This window comes from Oncorhynchus tshawytscha, linkage group LG04 (assembly GCF_018296145.1).
Source record: "Oncorhynchus tshawytscha isolate Ot180627B linkage group LG04, Otsh_v2.0, whole genome shotgun sequence".
Lineage (NCBI taxonomy): Eukaryota > Metazoa > Chordata > Actinopteri > Salmoniformes > Salmonidae > Oncorhynchus > Oncorhynchus tshawytscha.
This window is the reverse complement of record NC_056432.1, coordinates 66270693-66285135: the sequence shown is the minus strand read 5'-3', so window position 1 is coordinate 66285135 and position 14443 is coordinate 66270693. Positions and strand designations below refer to the sequence as shown.

Sequence of the window (14443 nt, the reverse complement as noted above, 5' to 3'; positions counted from 1 at the left end):
TCAATGCCCTTGCTGATGGAAGGAGGTTTTCACTCAAAATCTCACTATACATGGCCCCATTCATTCTTTCCTTTACACGGATCAGTCGTCCTGGACCCTTTGCAGAAAAACAGCCCCAAAGCATGATGTTTCCACCTCCATGCTTCACAGTGGGTACGGTGTTCTTTGTATGGTGTTCTGTACATCTTTTGCTTGCCCATTCACCCTCTGAATGGCACACATACACAATCCTTCTTCAACCTGTATCCTCCCCTTCATCTATACTGATTGAAGTGGATTTAACAGGTGACATCATAATTGGGGTCATAGCTTTCACCTGGTCAGTCTATGTCATGGAAAGAGCAGGTGTTCCTAATGTTTTGTGTATAGTCCTTTCAGTATAAGGGCTATGAATACGCATGTTGGCATTAGAGACTTTGTCTTCTTTTTTTACACTCTTATTTCCACGAAATAAAAACGAATTCACATGGTAACATGATAAACACTTTATAATTGCATCTATTTCAGAGTACATATCTGTCCAACATAGCCAACATGAAAGTCACTCTGCCTACACCTACAGTATGTTTGAATGCAGCCTAGGCTGTAGTAAAACCTGCACCAGTGGGGTGACGAAGGAACAATACCTGTTGGACCGACCTTTACAGTCAAATGTAATTTTATGACGCGGTGAAATTCCCTTTATCCTTTACTAATTATTATCCAGGATTGTTCAATCCCGTCTGTAGCCAACTGTGGCCTAGACCCTACGATATCTCCTGTCAGATGATTTCTTGTAAATGCCCATGCTTCCAAGAACAAGACTTCCGAATTGGTTTATCTATAAGTATTTCCTAAACCCGATTGGATACAAGTGAAACGCATCTGTCCAATCAGCTTGCAGTCAATGCTTCATTCATCTGAAATAAGAGATTAAACTGTTATGCGAGTAAAGATTTATTCTATTGACTCTGAGACATCGACTTGGTGTTAGGGTTTAATAGTCTTCAATAAGCTATTTGAAGGATATCACAAGGATATCTAAAGGACTTATCAATACAAAAATAAAAGGTAAGGTTTAGTCTTTGTTTAAACTCTTCAAGAGTGGTCCCTTGTTAGCTATATAAAAAGATAAATGTTTTGAAATAATAAACCAATATTATCTTGTTTTACTTTTTACTCTCTCTCTCTTGAAATAAGTTCATAATTATCACAAACAAGTATCAAATTAAAACAAACGTTCAGCCCATACAGTGACATATCTTGTGAATGTTTATGACAGATGTCAGTAAACCCGGGCGGTCGGAGGCTGAAACAGTGGCTAGTTGAGCAGATCCAGAGCGGCCAGTACCCGGGGCTGCTCTGGGAGGACGACAGTCGCACTATGTTCCGCATCCCCTGGAAACATGCTGGGAAGCAGGATTACAACCAGGAGGTCGACGCCTCTATCTTCAAGGTAGGTTTATTGGCATACATTTCAAACGAGGGTTTTGTTGATAGCGGTAGATTTGAGAGCATATTTAGATCACGGATATGTTTAGCCTTCCTCACCACTTATGGAGAGACATATATCACAAACTTTTTTTTCGCACCTACAAATAGAGCAGGTGTGAATTACGTTTTGTTGGTTTTACTAAAACATTCTCACCACCTGTAACGCGGATAAATAGGCTACACATTAATTGTTTAGTATGCACCTACAAATCAAGCAGGTGTGCATTACGTGTTGTTGGTTTATTAACACATTCTCACCACCTGTAACGCACATAAATAGGCTACAGAGTATGATGACATAATTGACAATACGTTGATCTATGAGCCATGGGGCTCTATTTGAACAAACCTAACACAATGCTAAATCTAAGTGCTGGCAGTAACTCTTGGTCTGGGGGTGTGTCAGAAACATTGGTGCTGTTTTCACAGCCAGAATTATAAGCACAATAGCTGGCAGTGGCGCTAAAGGGCTGGGATTTGATAAATAAACAAGCTGTAGGTGTGACAAGGGCTTGACCCCTCAACGCATTGCATGGCTTAATAATGCATGCATTTGTCTGAGTTCTCTAGGTTATTGATGATCTTTGTATTGTCATCAACTCCAATTCGGCTGGGGCCATGGACTATTCTCGTCCTGGTCCATTGTGGATTTATACTACAGCTTATTAAATAGCATATGCTACAGTAATAAGTAATAGCAACAGTAAAAAAAAAACATATGAGTTAGCTCAATAGTCTATGTTTGGAATGGTGTCAGTCAACAGTGTTGTAATTGGCTTCAACGAGCATAGCCTATAGCCTACATGTCTTTACGCATCGCACTTCATCTAAAATAAAAAATACTAGGCTCCCACAAATCGCATTGTATGTGTGAGGCACGTTATCAATAAGCAAAATATAGCCTAGGCCTACCGTTGATTAATTGAATAATTGTAATATGTTTGGAGGAGAGTATCTTTGGTAACCAGATTAAATGCACTCTGTGGAGATGAGGATGGATACTTGAACAAGCGATATTAACTATGCAGGTATGTGAATTGTGAGAAAGCATGAGGGCAAAATATTTCCAAGCACTCTCAGCATACCGTTTAAAACCCCTTTATTAGCCTACTTGGCTAATGGCCCGGAAAAAAAGATGCATCTATGCAATGCTGCTAAATTGGCCTTGAATAAGGGGAGGCTATGATTATTTAAAAAACATTTTTTGAATTAAACATAGTTTTTTTATGTTTCTAAATACGAGATTCACTGGCATGAAAGGCACATCTCTCTTCCATGGGCACTGTGCACCATGCCTGGAAATGCTACCTCTCAAAAGCCATGCCATTATCAACTGGGTTACCATTAAGACCTGCTTTTTGTGGCTCTTTAAACTCCCCATTAGCGCTCCATGAAATTGTCACTTTTGCGCTTGTATTTAAGGACACACCTCAAATATTGCCACCCTTCCCCCCTCAGTGCAAGCGTGCTGATGTTAGACAGGTAAATTGCCGAACCTGGCATAATGGCTGGAAAATGCCAGTGCACCAGTTTTTACATGATGAAATTGCAAACTAATCTGCGTTTGACACTTGCGCCTCCTTGGAGCCAGCTAAATTAGAGCCCATGGCCATAAGAAGTCAAGCAGAGAGAGATTACATTGAAAATCTAATATCTTTGTGTAATTATAACTTAATAGTTAACAAATCATTTAAACCAGAACCTGTCCAGTTTCATGTCATTACAATTCAACCTTTTGTTTCATGTATCCTACCTGTATTTATCATGTGATTAATTGTATTCTGCCTGTCAAAGTAATTGAGTTCTAATTACTTCTATGCATGGCTTCATCGTGGACTTTTCTCATCTCTATCATTCAGTTCCAGACCTTTTTCAATATAACAAGTTGTTGACAGCACCAGCAGGTATGTGTTATGTTTGGATGTATGTTACTATGGCTCTCGTTTTAATGCACCTGCTCCCTCCCTGCAGGCCTGGGCGGTGTTTAAGGGGAAGTTTAAGGAGGGGGAGAAGGCTGAGCCTGCTACATGGAAGACCAGGCTGCGGTGTGCCCTCAATAAGAGCCCTGACTTCGAGGAGGTGGGAGACAGGTCCCAGCTGGACATCTCTGAGCCCTACAAGGTGTATCGCATTGTCCCCGAGGAGGAGCAGAAGAGTGAGTTCATATTTACACTATGGAGACATTAGAATAATGAACATCATAAACACCTGCATTGAATGGATGTAGAGTCAAATTGCGCCCATGCAGGGCCTCCCGGGTGGCACAGTGGTTAAGGGCGCTGTACTGCAGCGCCAGCTGTGCCACCAGAGACTCTGGGTTCGCGCCCAGGCTCTGTCGCAACCGGCCGCGTCTGGGAGGTCCGTGGGACCCACAATTGGCCCACAATTGGCCTAGCGTCGTCCGGGTTAGGGAGGGCTTGGTCGGTAGGGATATACTTATCTCATCGCGCACCAGCGACTCCTGTGGCAGGCCGGACGCAGTGCACGCTAACCAAGGTTGCCAGGTGCACAGTGTTTCCTCCGACACATTGGTGCGGCTGGCTTCCGAGGTTGGATGCACGCTGTGTTAAGAAGCAGTGCGGCTTGGTTGGGTTGTGTATCGGAGGACGCATTACTTTCAACCTTCATCTCTCCCGAGCCCGTACGGGAGTTGTAGCGTTGAGACAAGATAGTAGCTACTAAAACAATTGGATACCACGAAATTGGGGAGAAAAGGTTAAAAAAAATAATTGCGTCCATGCCCAAATGATCTATTAAAAGTCACTAATGTTTCAGCAGCAGGATGTTGCCTTGATCAGAGTTGAAAACATAGACACCTGGACAAAGACAGCTTGCTGCTGAGACTTGATTTACATTTGACCATCAGCCCTTTCCATAGTAAATATAAAAAAATAGCTGTGACAATAATACTTACAACCATGCTGTCCCCTCTGCTCCAGCAGGTAAAAGTGCAGCAGCAGCTTTGACATCTAGCCCTGGTGACATTACTGACATGGACTGCAGCTCTGCACACCTGGAGGAGCTCATCAAAGAGGTGAAGCAGGTATGCTTTTCTTTTTTCCATCCATTTCTTCCCTTCCTCTCTCTGTCTATATTTCTCACCAACTTCACTCTCTCTGTTTTCTTGTTTTACTGTCGCTCAAGTCCTCTCCTTTTCTGTCTCTATCCTCCACTATCAACTATCTTACCTCTTCTGTTTCTAAATATGTGTGATTATATGTATGGTTGTTGATGTATGGTTATTAGAGACTAATTGCATGGTGTGTCATTCCATTGTCAGTCTTCCAGTGATGAGTACCTTGGCATCATCAAGAGGAGCCACTCTCCCCAGGAGGATGGCTGTAGGATGCAGCCCAGCCCAGAGTACTGGTCCCAGGGCAGCGCCAGTGGTAAGGGTCTTTTATCCAATCTAGGTGGAGTGTCTCCAACATGCAGTGGTGTCATGTCCATTTAAACACTTTCATGCAGTGGCAACTGGAACATATATATATATATATATATATATATATATATATATATATATATATATATATATATATATATATATGTGTGTGTGTGTGTGTGTGTGTGTGTGTGTGTGTGTGTGTGTGTGTGTGTGTGTGTGTGTGTGTGTGTGTGTGAATTATCTGATCTATTTAATTAGTTAGCAAATGCCTATACATCATATTGTCCTTTGTTAAAAGTATCTGTCTAGCTGTTTTCCATGAGAACATTTTTTAAGATGTGTAGAGAAACTTGCATGTTTATGACTCCTGTATCAAAATGGGTGTTATTGTGGTATGTTCTATGAGGCTACGGTTCCTCCTTTGTGAGAGTTGCGATTTATTCATTTAAAAATAACTGCAAATATAGCGACGCAAAATTCTGCGACACTACCTTGCAGTTATGGCTTCTAAACACAAGCTTGTTTACATGATTCTAGAATCCTAGAGGGGGAAGGATTTGCTAATTTCCTTTAGCACTTTGCTGACTAAGGTGTTTCTTTCTTGGTCACACCGCCTGTGAGTCTGTTGTGCTTGACGGGCTGTATTTTTTGATGAAATGACAAATGATGACATGATAGAGGGGTCAGATGTTTTTCACGGTCACTCAAGATCATTGCATCTTAACGAGCGTATTGCATATGTAAGAGGAAATTAACATTTGAATTTCATGATAGATATAATATAAAATGATATAAAAAGTATATACCACAGTCAGTTATCTTTTTAAAATGTTATTACCCTGCAGTCTTCCCAGGGCATCAAGATCCCTCGCCGATGGGTTCTTTCAATGCCGGTATGTTTCCTCTGTATTTCTAAATACAGATGTATTTATTTGCATTCCTCTGTGAGACTTCCTCTGGCTTACTCAACACTTCCCTCCCTCTGTTTCCAGCCTTCTCCCAGATGATCATTAACTTCTTCTATGGTGGGAAGCTGATGGACAGCGTGGTGACATCTCATGCTGATGGCTGTCGTATCTCTCCGGGTCAGCCTCCCTTGGTCCAGCACAGGTCCCCCTACTGTCTCCCAGACAGCCTGCAGAATGTCCGTTTCCCTCCTGCTGAGCTCATCGAGGTTGAGCGCCAACGCCATGTCACTCGCAAGCTCCTGGGCCACCTGGAGAGGGGTGTGCTGGTCCGTGCCAACCGCGAGGGCATCTTCATCAAGAGGCTGTGCCAGAGTCGTGTGTTCTGGAGCGGGCAGGGTGGATTGGGCCCCCACTACAGCCCTGGGGGGCCATGCAAACTGGAGAGAGACGCTGTGGTCAAGATTTTTGACACTGGAAGTTTCTTTGAAGGTGAGGAGGAAGGAATTCATGTTGTTTTTTGATTTAGGATGTTGTGCTCTGAAGAGGACAGGAATTCATGTACTCTTGACTGACAGACATATACTCTTTGGAGTACATGCCTTTACTCATCAGTGTGCAGTTATGATAAAGCAGTCTCTGTCTGTGTAATAAACTCTTCTCTGTCTGCTTTGTTTGTCCCAGCTCTCCAGCTGTACCAGGAGGGCCAGCTTCCCGCCCCTGACCCCATGGTCACCCTGTGTTTCGGGGAGGAGCTTCATGACCTCAGCACAGCCAAGAGCAAACTTATCATCGTCCAGGTAGCAGAGATTATATCCCCTGGATCACTGAAACATGTGGTATCCCCCCTGCACAGTCCCAGAATGTGTTTGAGTAAATAGAGGTAACTTTAGTCTTTAAGGTGATTTGGTCAAAAGGGCACCACTATACTCTTAGAAAAAAAGGGTTTCAAAGGGGTTCTTTGGGCTCTCCCCAAACCTTTTTGCTTCCAGGTACAACCCTTCTGGGTTCCATGTAGAACCCTCTGTAGAAAAAGGTTCTACATGGAACTTGCAACTAGAAATGGTTCTTCAAAGGGTTCTCCTATGGGGACAGTCAAAGAACCCTTTAAGGTTTTAGATTAGCACCTTTTTTTCTAAGAGTGTGCCATAAAAATACAAACTGAGCTAACAGTTACCTCTCTTCTCTCCCTGTCTGGTTGTGTTCAGATCACTCCAGTCTACTGTCAGAAGCTGGCAGACTGAGTTTACAGTTGCCCCTCTCCTTCTCTCCCTCTCCCCTCCTCTTCTTCTTTCTCTGTCTGTGCTCGGCCACAGGTCACTCCAGTGAACTGCCAGCAGCTGTTGGATGCAGTGAGCATGCGTCGTTCCCAGTACAGCAGTCCTAACCTGGAGATCCAGTCAGACGAGCTGCAGGCCGGGGAGCAGATGGCCCGGATCTACCAGGACCTGTGTAGCTACACCGCCCCCCAGAGGGCAGCCTGCTACAGGGACAACATGCCCATCACCGCCTGAACAGAGCACCTTCCTTCACTCCCCCATTGATATAACAAGAAAGGACTGACATGACATATGGTGAAATATGTCACTAACATACATTTCAGCCTCTCACACGTTTTAGCCCTTGCTTACAGCAATTCTTTTCAATTCTTCAGAGCCAATGAGGAAGGGCATACTTTGATGAATGGAGAAAGAGATGGGATAGGGGATCGGAACAAAGCCAACACATGCAAGGTGTGAACTGATAGGACCCAACGCTATGCAGCTTGGGTGTTACAGAGACACTGTGTGTCAAGAAAGGGAAGTACTATACAACCGTATTACAAATGGTGCTGTAAAGGTATTAAAATGTACCACCCCAGGAAGTATACCACATATACCAATCCAGAAATAAAACACAGTACAAATGTAATTAATACAATTCTGAATAAATAGGGGTTTTAACTATTCTGTCTTGTAAACCTACTATCATCAAGGTTATCACTATTCATTTTTAAACAACGTGGTGAGTTTACTACAGCAGTAAATTTGATTGAATAAACTCTGAAGTATTGAATGTTATATTAGAATTTGTGTCTATCAATTGACTAGCTTTTGTTTGTCAGATTTCTCACCTGCTTTTAATGTATTTTTTATGATGGAAAATGTGATTGATATTCAATCCAGCAGTCATCATGTCAAAGTGTATATACATTTATACTTAGGACATTTAGCTACCAGTACACCAGATTACTTATTTTCTTTATATGTAGAACCTCCTTCAAATTTGATCTTTTAGAATGTTTTTTCTTATACTGTATGAGAGATTTTAACAGCAACATGATTGCTTGGATTGTATTTGATATAGATAGGTTTTACTATCCTATTCTGCCCACTGTTTTACTCTCTCTGAATTCATTTTTCAAACTTTGAAATTAATATCAAACTTTTCAGTGAATCTGTTCATTTGGCTTGTATTTTATTTATGAGCTGTTATACAACAATATCTATGAGGTCACTTACGGAACATATCTTTGATTGAGTCGTTGATGATGGCTTGAAAACCACAGCTAAAACTATTCAGCACACAATAAACCAGAATAAATTGTAAAATTACATAATTTTCCTGTGTGTGTATTTCATTGAATACTTTGAAAGACGCAGACGGCCTAAAAAAATCATTTTTCCAGAGGTGTACCCATACTAGCCACCATAGACTCTCAGTTCCATGGTAGTAGCGCCCGTCACCATACATCCCACAAGTGAAATCACGTGTGTCTGAGGGAGGGAATGAGTTCATTAGTGATGGAACAACAGCCAACATTTTCAGAAACCATAGAGAGGACGGACCATAGAGGAGGGAAACTAGTGTCTAGGACATCCCCAGTGAGTAAGACATGGCTGATGGAGAAAGGAGGATGAGGGCAGAAGAAGAGAGACAAAGGTCTTTGTGATCTCCCCATTCCCTCTGTGGGGGATTCATTTATTGGTCATCTCATTGCTGGTAACTTCTAGAGAATGGGCTATTCTCCCATCTCAAATCATGAGAAACTGCTAAATTACAGAAGAACAACCTACACAAACATGCCCACTTCACACCCACACAGATTAGAGTTCTCAGGTCACTCAGCAGTTATTTATTTGGAATTCAGCTACAAAACATGGCTAACAAGCTGCACATGCACACTCTCATGACAAATAGTCTAGGTAATATATTTCACTTGACTTGTGCCTGATTAACACTACAGGGCTGACAAGAACTGTACTGGGCTGGCTCGGATACATTATTTTTTGTTCGTGTGTGTGTGCGTGTGTGCGTGCGCGCGCGCCTGTGTGCGTGTGCGTGCGTGTGTGTGTGTGTGTGTGTGCATGTGCGTGCGTGTGTGTGTGTGTACGCGTTGGTGTCCAGAGACATGTAGAGGTGTTACACATCTGTCAGAACCCCTCCACAGGGTTTCAACAAGCAGGAACTGACTGCAAGCCGTCAGAAACTTTCACAGGAAACCAAGTCTACCCCCCAAATAAAATCTGTCTGAGACTAGGCTAATTTAACCCCCTGTGTCTCTAATATTCAGAAGAATAGAATTGGGTCTATTGCCTCTACTTATGTGATCTGAGCAGGACAAACTCTAGGCCTAATAACTCAGACTTCCTGGTCAGATCAAGTGGTCAGGAAAAATTGCTGTCCCTAGTTATAATGAGAAAAGTTGGTTATGGGGGTGTTGGTGTGCACTTATGCACGAAGCACAAGCTTCGATTTTCTGTCTATAGTTGCAGTGTCTGCAGTGTGGTGCCTCCTGTTGCAACACTGCCTTGTGGCGTCTGAGGTTTCCCACAATAAATGATCATAAAAAAGCAAGACTTACATTCCACATCAGCGGCTGTGGTGGTAGCATACAGCCACTAGAGTAGTAATTGAATGTAATGGTCTCTACACATGCATTATGCCAGATATAGAGACACTGACATACACTTCAGCCTCTCACAAACTAACTAGAACCATCAAAGAAATGAAAGATTAAATAAAGAGGAATTACTATTCTCCAAAGTATTTCCTTGAAAATCTGCTTTTTCTCTTTTTGGTTTTGTGGCTGGATTTGTTGCTGACTTCTCTTAGAATGTAAAGATGTCTCTGAACTGGGCTGTATAGTCAGCAATGACCCCCCTCCTCTTCCCTCACAATGTTTTGTTCTGTGAATCCCCTCATCCTCTTTCATCACATTCACCATTGACACTCGAAAACACAGGAAATAAAAATATGCCCTTTTTCCTATGTGAGCCCAGTTGTATGTAAAAGCAGAACATGAAAGTAGGATTGTCTGTACTGCTATGTTTTCCATTTATTTAATTTTGATGTGAAACAAGAATTGCATTCATTCAGTTATACGTAATATGAGACTCTGAAACATCATTATTGTTTGTCTTTCTTTGGAGAAAGACAACATTTACAGGAAACGACGCATGATAAAGCCATGGATGGAGTCATATCTAGTGGCAAACACTTTGTTTTCTTCTCTCACTAGTATTCAATATTATACATGTTTTTATAGTCTTACTATCTGTATATGTATTTCACTTTCTAAACGGTATTGAGATGTATTTTGAATACTGTATTGTGACTACTGTTATTAAGTTACTGTATCAGTGCTGATGATTGGATGATACTGTATCATGTGAATCCTGGTCTCACGAACCGCAGGGACAAGGTGGAGAAGCAGGTAACAGAAACCCGGGACAGAAGGATGTGGAGAAAGACTGTGTGAATTACCATAAATAAGGGACATACAGTAAACACAAACCCGATTAAAGATTGACAGTTGTTGTTGATGATGCTTTAGCTGCCCCACCCAAATTTGATGATGTCTTGGTGAGATCTACAGGTGCATTCCCACTTAACCTTTTTAATAAATGGTATTTTCTACTGCTTGTTTCAATTATATCATTATTTTGTTCAATTGTTATGTGATTATTTTGTTTATAGAGTACTCCTTTAAAGCCCTCCTTTATAAACTTCCTACATACATTACTTCATTTTTTTACTTCCAGATGTACAGGTATCAGACCCAGTCTCAGGGATGGCTAAATCTGGAGATCCATTCCATCTCTACTGATTTAGGTAAATCTGAGTTTTAGTTTTTTTGCACATTACTTGTGGAATGATCTCCAAGGCTCTCTAAAGGAGTATGAATTGGTGCCTTTAGGGCATTTCAAAATGATAATTGTGGGACCTTTTTACTGAAGAATGATTCTATGATTGTGTTTTGCTTTTTGTGTATTGATGTTTATTTATTTAAACTTTATTTAATTAGGCAAGTCAGTTAAGATCAAATTATTATTTACAATAACGGCCTAACCCGGCAAAACCCTAACGACGCTGGGCAAATTGTGCGCCGCCCTATGGAACTCCGGATCACGGCCGGTTGTGATACAGCCTGGAATCAAACCAGTGTCTGTAGTTATGCCTCTAGCACTTAGATGCAGTGTCTTAGACCGCTGCGCCTCTCGGGAGTATATTGATGTGTATTGATTTGTATACAAGGCTCATCAGTGAAAGAGAGGTTGGTCTCATCATCACTTCCTGTTACAATAAAGGTTAGAAAAAACATTTGACAAAGTAAATACCAAGTGAGAAGCAGAAGCATAACCAAGACATACACAAAACAACAGAATGTACTATTATGCTAGAACCTGTGATTTCCTAAGAAAAGGATCTTTATTATGCAATCAGAGTGAGCTGGGAGTCTCTTGTGTCTCTGGGGAGGAGTGGGGTTAGAGACATGCATGTGTGAGATGAGAATAGTCAACAAGAGAGGAACTGGGAGAGCAGCTAGAACACTGAGGGGTGGAGAGACAGGTGGAGAGGGAACCCACTTCCTGTAACCTGGAGGATAGACACCTGACCGCACCCACACAATCACACACACACCCACATGCATGCACACAAACCACAAACACACACACACACATTGGCCGGCAGTCCAGGGTTGTTTCCTCTAATCAGTATCGGTTCACTTAGGTCCCTCTGACCCCAAACCCACCACCAAGCCCCTCTGGGAGGGGTCCCTGCAAGACAGAGGAGCCACAAGTTCTGGGGGTCAATGCGTCCTTTATCTCACACCTATCTCTAACTTTTATGAATGAGTTACAGTTCATATAAGGATATCAGTCAATTTAAATAAATTCATTAGGTCGTAATCTATGGATTTCAAATGACAGGGAATAAAGATATGCATCTGTTGGTCACACATATCTTTTTTTAAAAGGTAGGGATGTGGATCCGAAAACCAGTCAGTATCTGGAGTGAACACCATTTGCCTTATGCAGAGCGACACATCTCCTCCTTCGAGTTGATCAGGCTGTTGATTGTGGCCTGTGGAATGTTGTCCCACTTCTCTTCAATGGCTGTGCAAAGGTGCAGGATATTGGAGGGAACTGGAACACATACAGTACTACTCAAAAGTTTGGACACACCTACTCATTCACAGGTTTTTCTTTATTTTTACTAATGTGTAAAAATGGTGTTAAACAAATTCAAATATAGTTTATATTTGAGATTCTTCAAAGTAGCCACCTTTTGCCTTGATGACAGCTTTGCACTCTCTTGGCATTCTTTCAAACAGCTTCACCTGGAATGCTTTTCCAACAATCCCAACAATCTTGAAGGAGTTCCCACATATGCTGAGCACTTGTTGGCTGCTTTCCTTCACTCTGTAGTCCAACTCATCCCAAACCATCTCAATTGGGTTGAGGTTGGGTGAGTGTGGAGGCCAGGTCATCTGATGCAGCATTCCATCACTCTAATTATTGGTAAAATAGCCATTACACAAACTGGAGGTGTGTCTCACAAAGACATGGCAGTTGGAACCAAAAATCTCACATTTGGACTCATCAGACCAAAGGATAGTGTCTAATGTCTAATGTCCATTGCTCGTGTTTCTTGGCCCAAGCAAGTATCTTATTCTTATTGATGTCCTTTAGTAGTGGTTTCTTTGCAGCAATTTGACCGTGAATGCCTGATTCACGCAGTCTCCTCTGAACAGTTGATGTTGAGATGTGTCTGTTACTTGAACTCTGTGAAGCATTTATTTGGGCTGCAATCTGAGCAGCAGGGTCTTCTTATCCTGTGGAGATCCTCATGAGAGCCAGTTTCATCATAGCGCTTGACGTATTTTGTGACTACACTTGAAGAAACGTTCAAAGTTATTGAAATGTTCCGCATTGACTGACCTTCATGTCTTAAAGTAATGATGGACTGTTGTTTCTCTTTGCTTATTTGAGCTGTTCTTGCCATAATATGGACCAAATATGGCTATCTTCTGCATTCAGAAGGAAAGAAATTCCACAAATTAACTTTTAACAAGGCACACCTGTTAATTGAAATGCATTCCTCATGAAGCTGGTTGAGAGAATGCCAAGAGTGTGCAAAGCTGTCATCAAACAAAGGGTGGCTACTATGAAGAATCTCAAATGTAAAATATATTTTGATTCCATGTGTTATTTTATAGTTGTAATGTCTTCACTATTATTCTACGATTTAAAAAATAGTAAAACTGAAGGAAAACGCTTGAATGAGTAGGTGTGTCCAAACTTTTGACTGGTACTGTACTTCGATCCAGAGCATCCCAAACAAGCTCAATGGTTGACATGTCTGGTGTGTATGCATGGAAGAACTGGAACAGGAAGAACTGGGACAGATGAGCTTCCCTGAGACGGTTTATGATAGTTCGTGCAGAAATTCTTTGGTTGTGCAAACAGCTGTCCGAGTGGCTGGTGTCAGACGATCCTGCAGGTGATGAAGCCGGATGTGGAGGTCCTGGGTTGGCGTGGTTACACGTGGTCTTCAATTCAGCCACAAGAGCATTTGTGAGGTCGGGCACTGATGTTGGGAAATTAGACCTGGCCGGCAGTTAGCGTTCCAATTCATCCCAAAGGTGTTTGATGGGGTTGAGATCAGGGCTCTGCGCAGGCCAGTCAAGTTCTTCCACACCGATTTTGACAAACCATTTCTGTATGGACCTCGCTTCGTGCGCCGGGGCATTGTCATGCTGAAACAGGAAAGGACCTTCCCCCAACTGTTGCCACAAAGTTGGAAGCACAGAATTGTTTAGAATGTCATTGTCTTGCTGTAGCGTTAATATTCCCTTCACTGGAACTAAGGGGCCTGAACCATGACAAACAGCCCCAGACCCTTATTCCTCCTCCACCAAACTGTACAGTTGGCACTATCCATCGGGGCAGGTAGCGTTCTTATGCCATCCGTCAAATCCAGAATTGTCTGTCCGTCTGCCAGATGGTGAAGTGTGATTCATCACTCCAGATACCGTGTTTCCTCTGCTCCAGAATCCAATGGTGGCAAGTTTACACCACTCCAGCCAACGCTTGGCATTGCGCATGGTGTTCTGCTATAACCCAGTGGGTCTGAGGCCATGAGTAACCAGCCTCTACAGGGGGCTGTACTCATAGGAAGTTTATTAGCAAGCTTTAATGTCAGAAATAATGAGTTAGATAAGACCAGCTGAAAACACATACTGTGCGTGTGTTGAACATCCTTTAATATGAGTGAGAAATGTATACAGTAGGCTGTCTAAAGGTATTAATTGTATTTATTTTGTTTTAACCTTTTTTTAACTGAAGAGCCCTAAAGGTATACAGTACATATAACACACTTTATCCATCTCCTACTAGCTAACATGCACATACAG

At 42.1% G+C, this 14443-nt stretch overlaps 1 protein-coding gene across 6 annotated transcripts; it reads left to right on the top strand.

Moving 5' to 3' along the window:
• The first annotated feature begins 893 nt into the window (after positions 1 to 893).
• On the top strand, positions 894 to 8362 carry irf8 (interferon regulatory factor 8). Of its 6 annotated transcripts, none has more exons than XM_042321102.1 (9): positions 894 to 1050; positions 1262 to 1435; positions 3445 to 3628; positions 4416 to 4507; positions 4754 to 4862; positions 5704 to 5751; positions 5851 to 6255; positions 6448 to 6563; positions 7080 to 8362. In XM_042321102.1, exons 2-9 carry the CDS (start codon positions 1262 to 1264, stop codon positions 7275 to 7277), a joined length of 1326 nt encoding a protein of 441 aa, XP_042177036.1. In that variant the 5' UTR covers positions 894 to 1050; the 3' UTR covers positions 7278 to 8362. The 6 variants fall into 6 exon arrangements, with proteins under 6 accessions (XP_042177036.1, XP_024261883.1, XP_024261884.1 ...); XM_024406115.2 differs by having other exon boundaries at positions 4416 to 4516; XM_024406116.2 differs by having other exon boundaries at positions 4413 to 4507.
• Positions 8363 to 14443: the final 6081 nt, after the last annotated feature.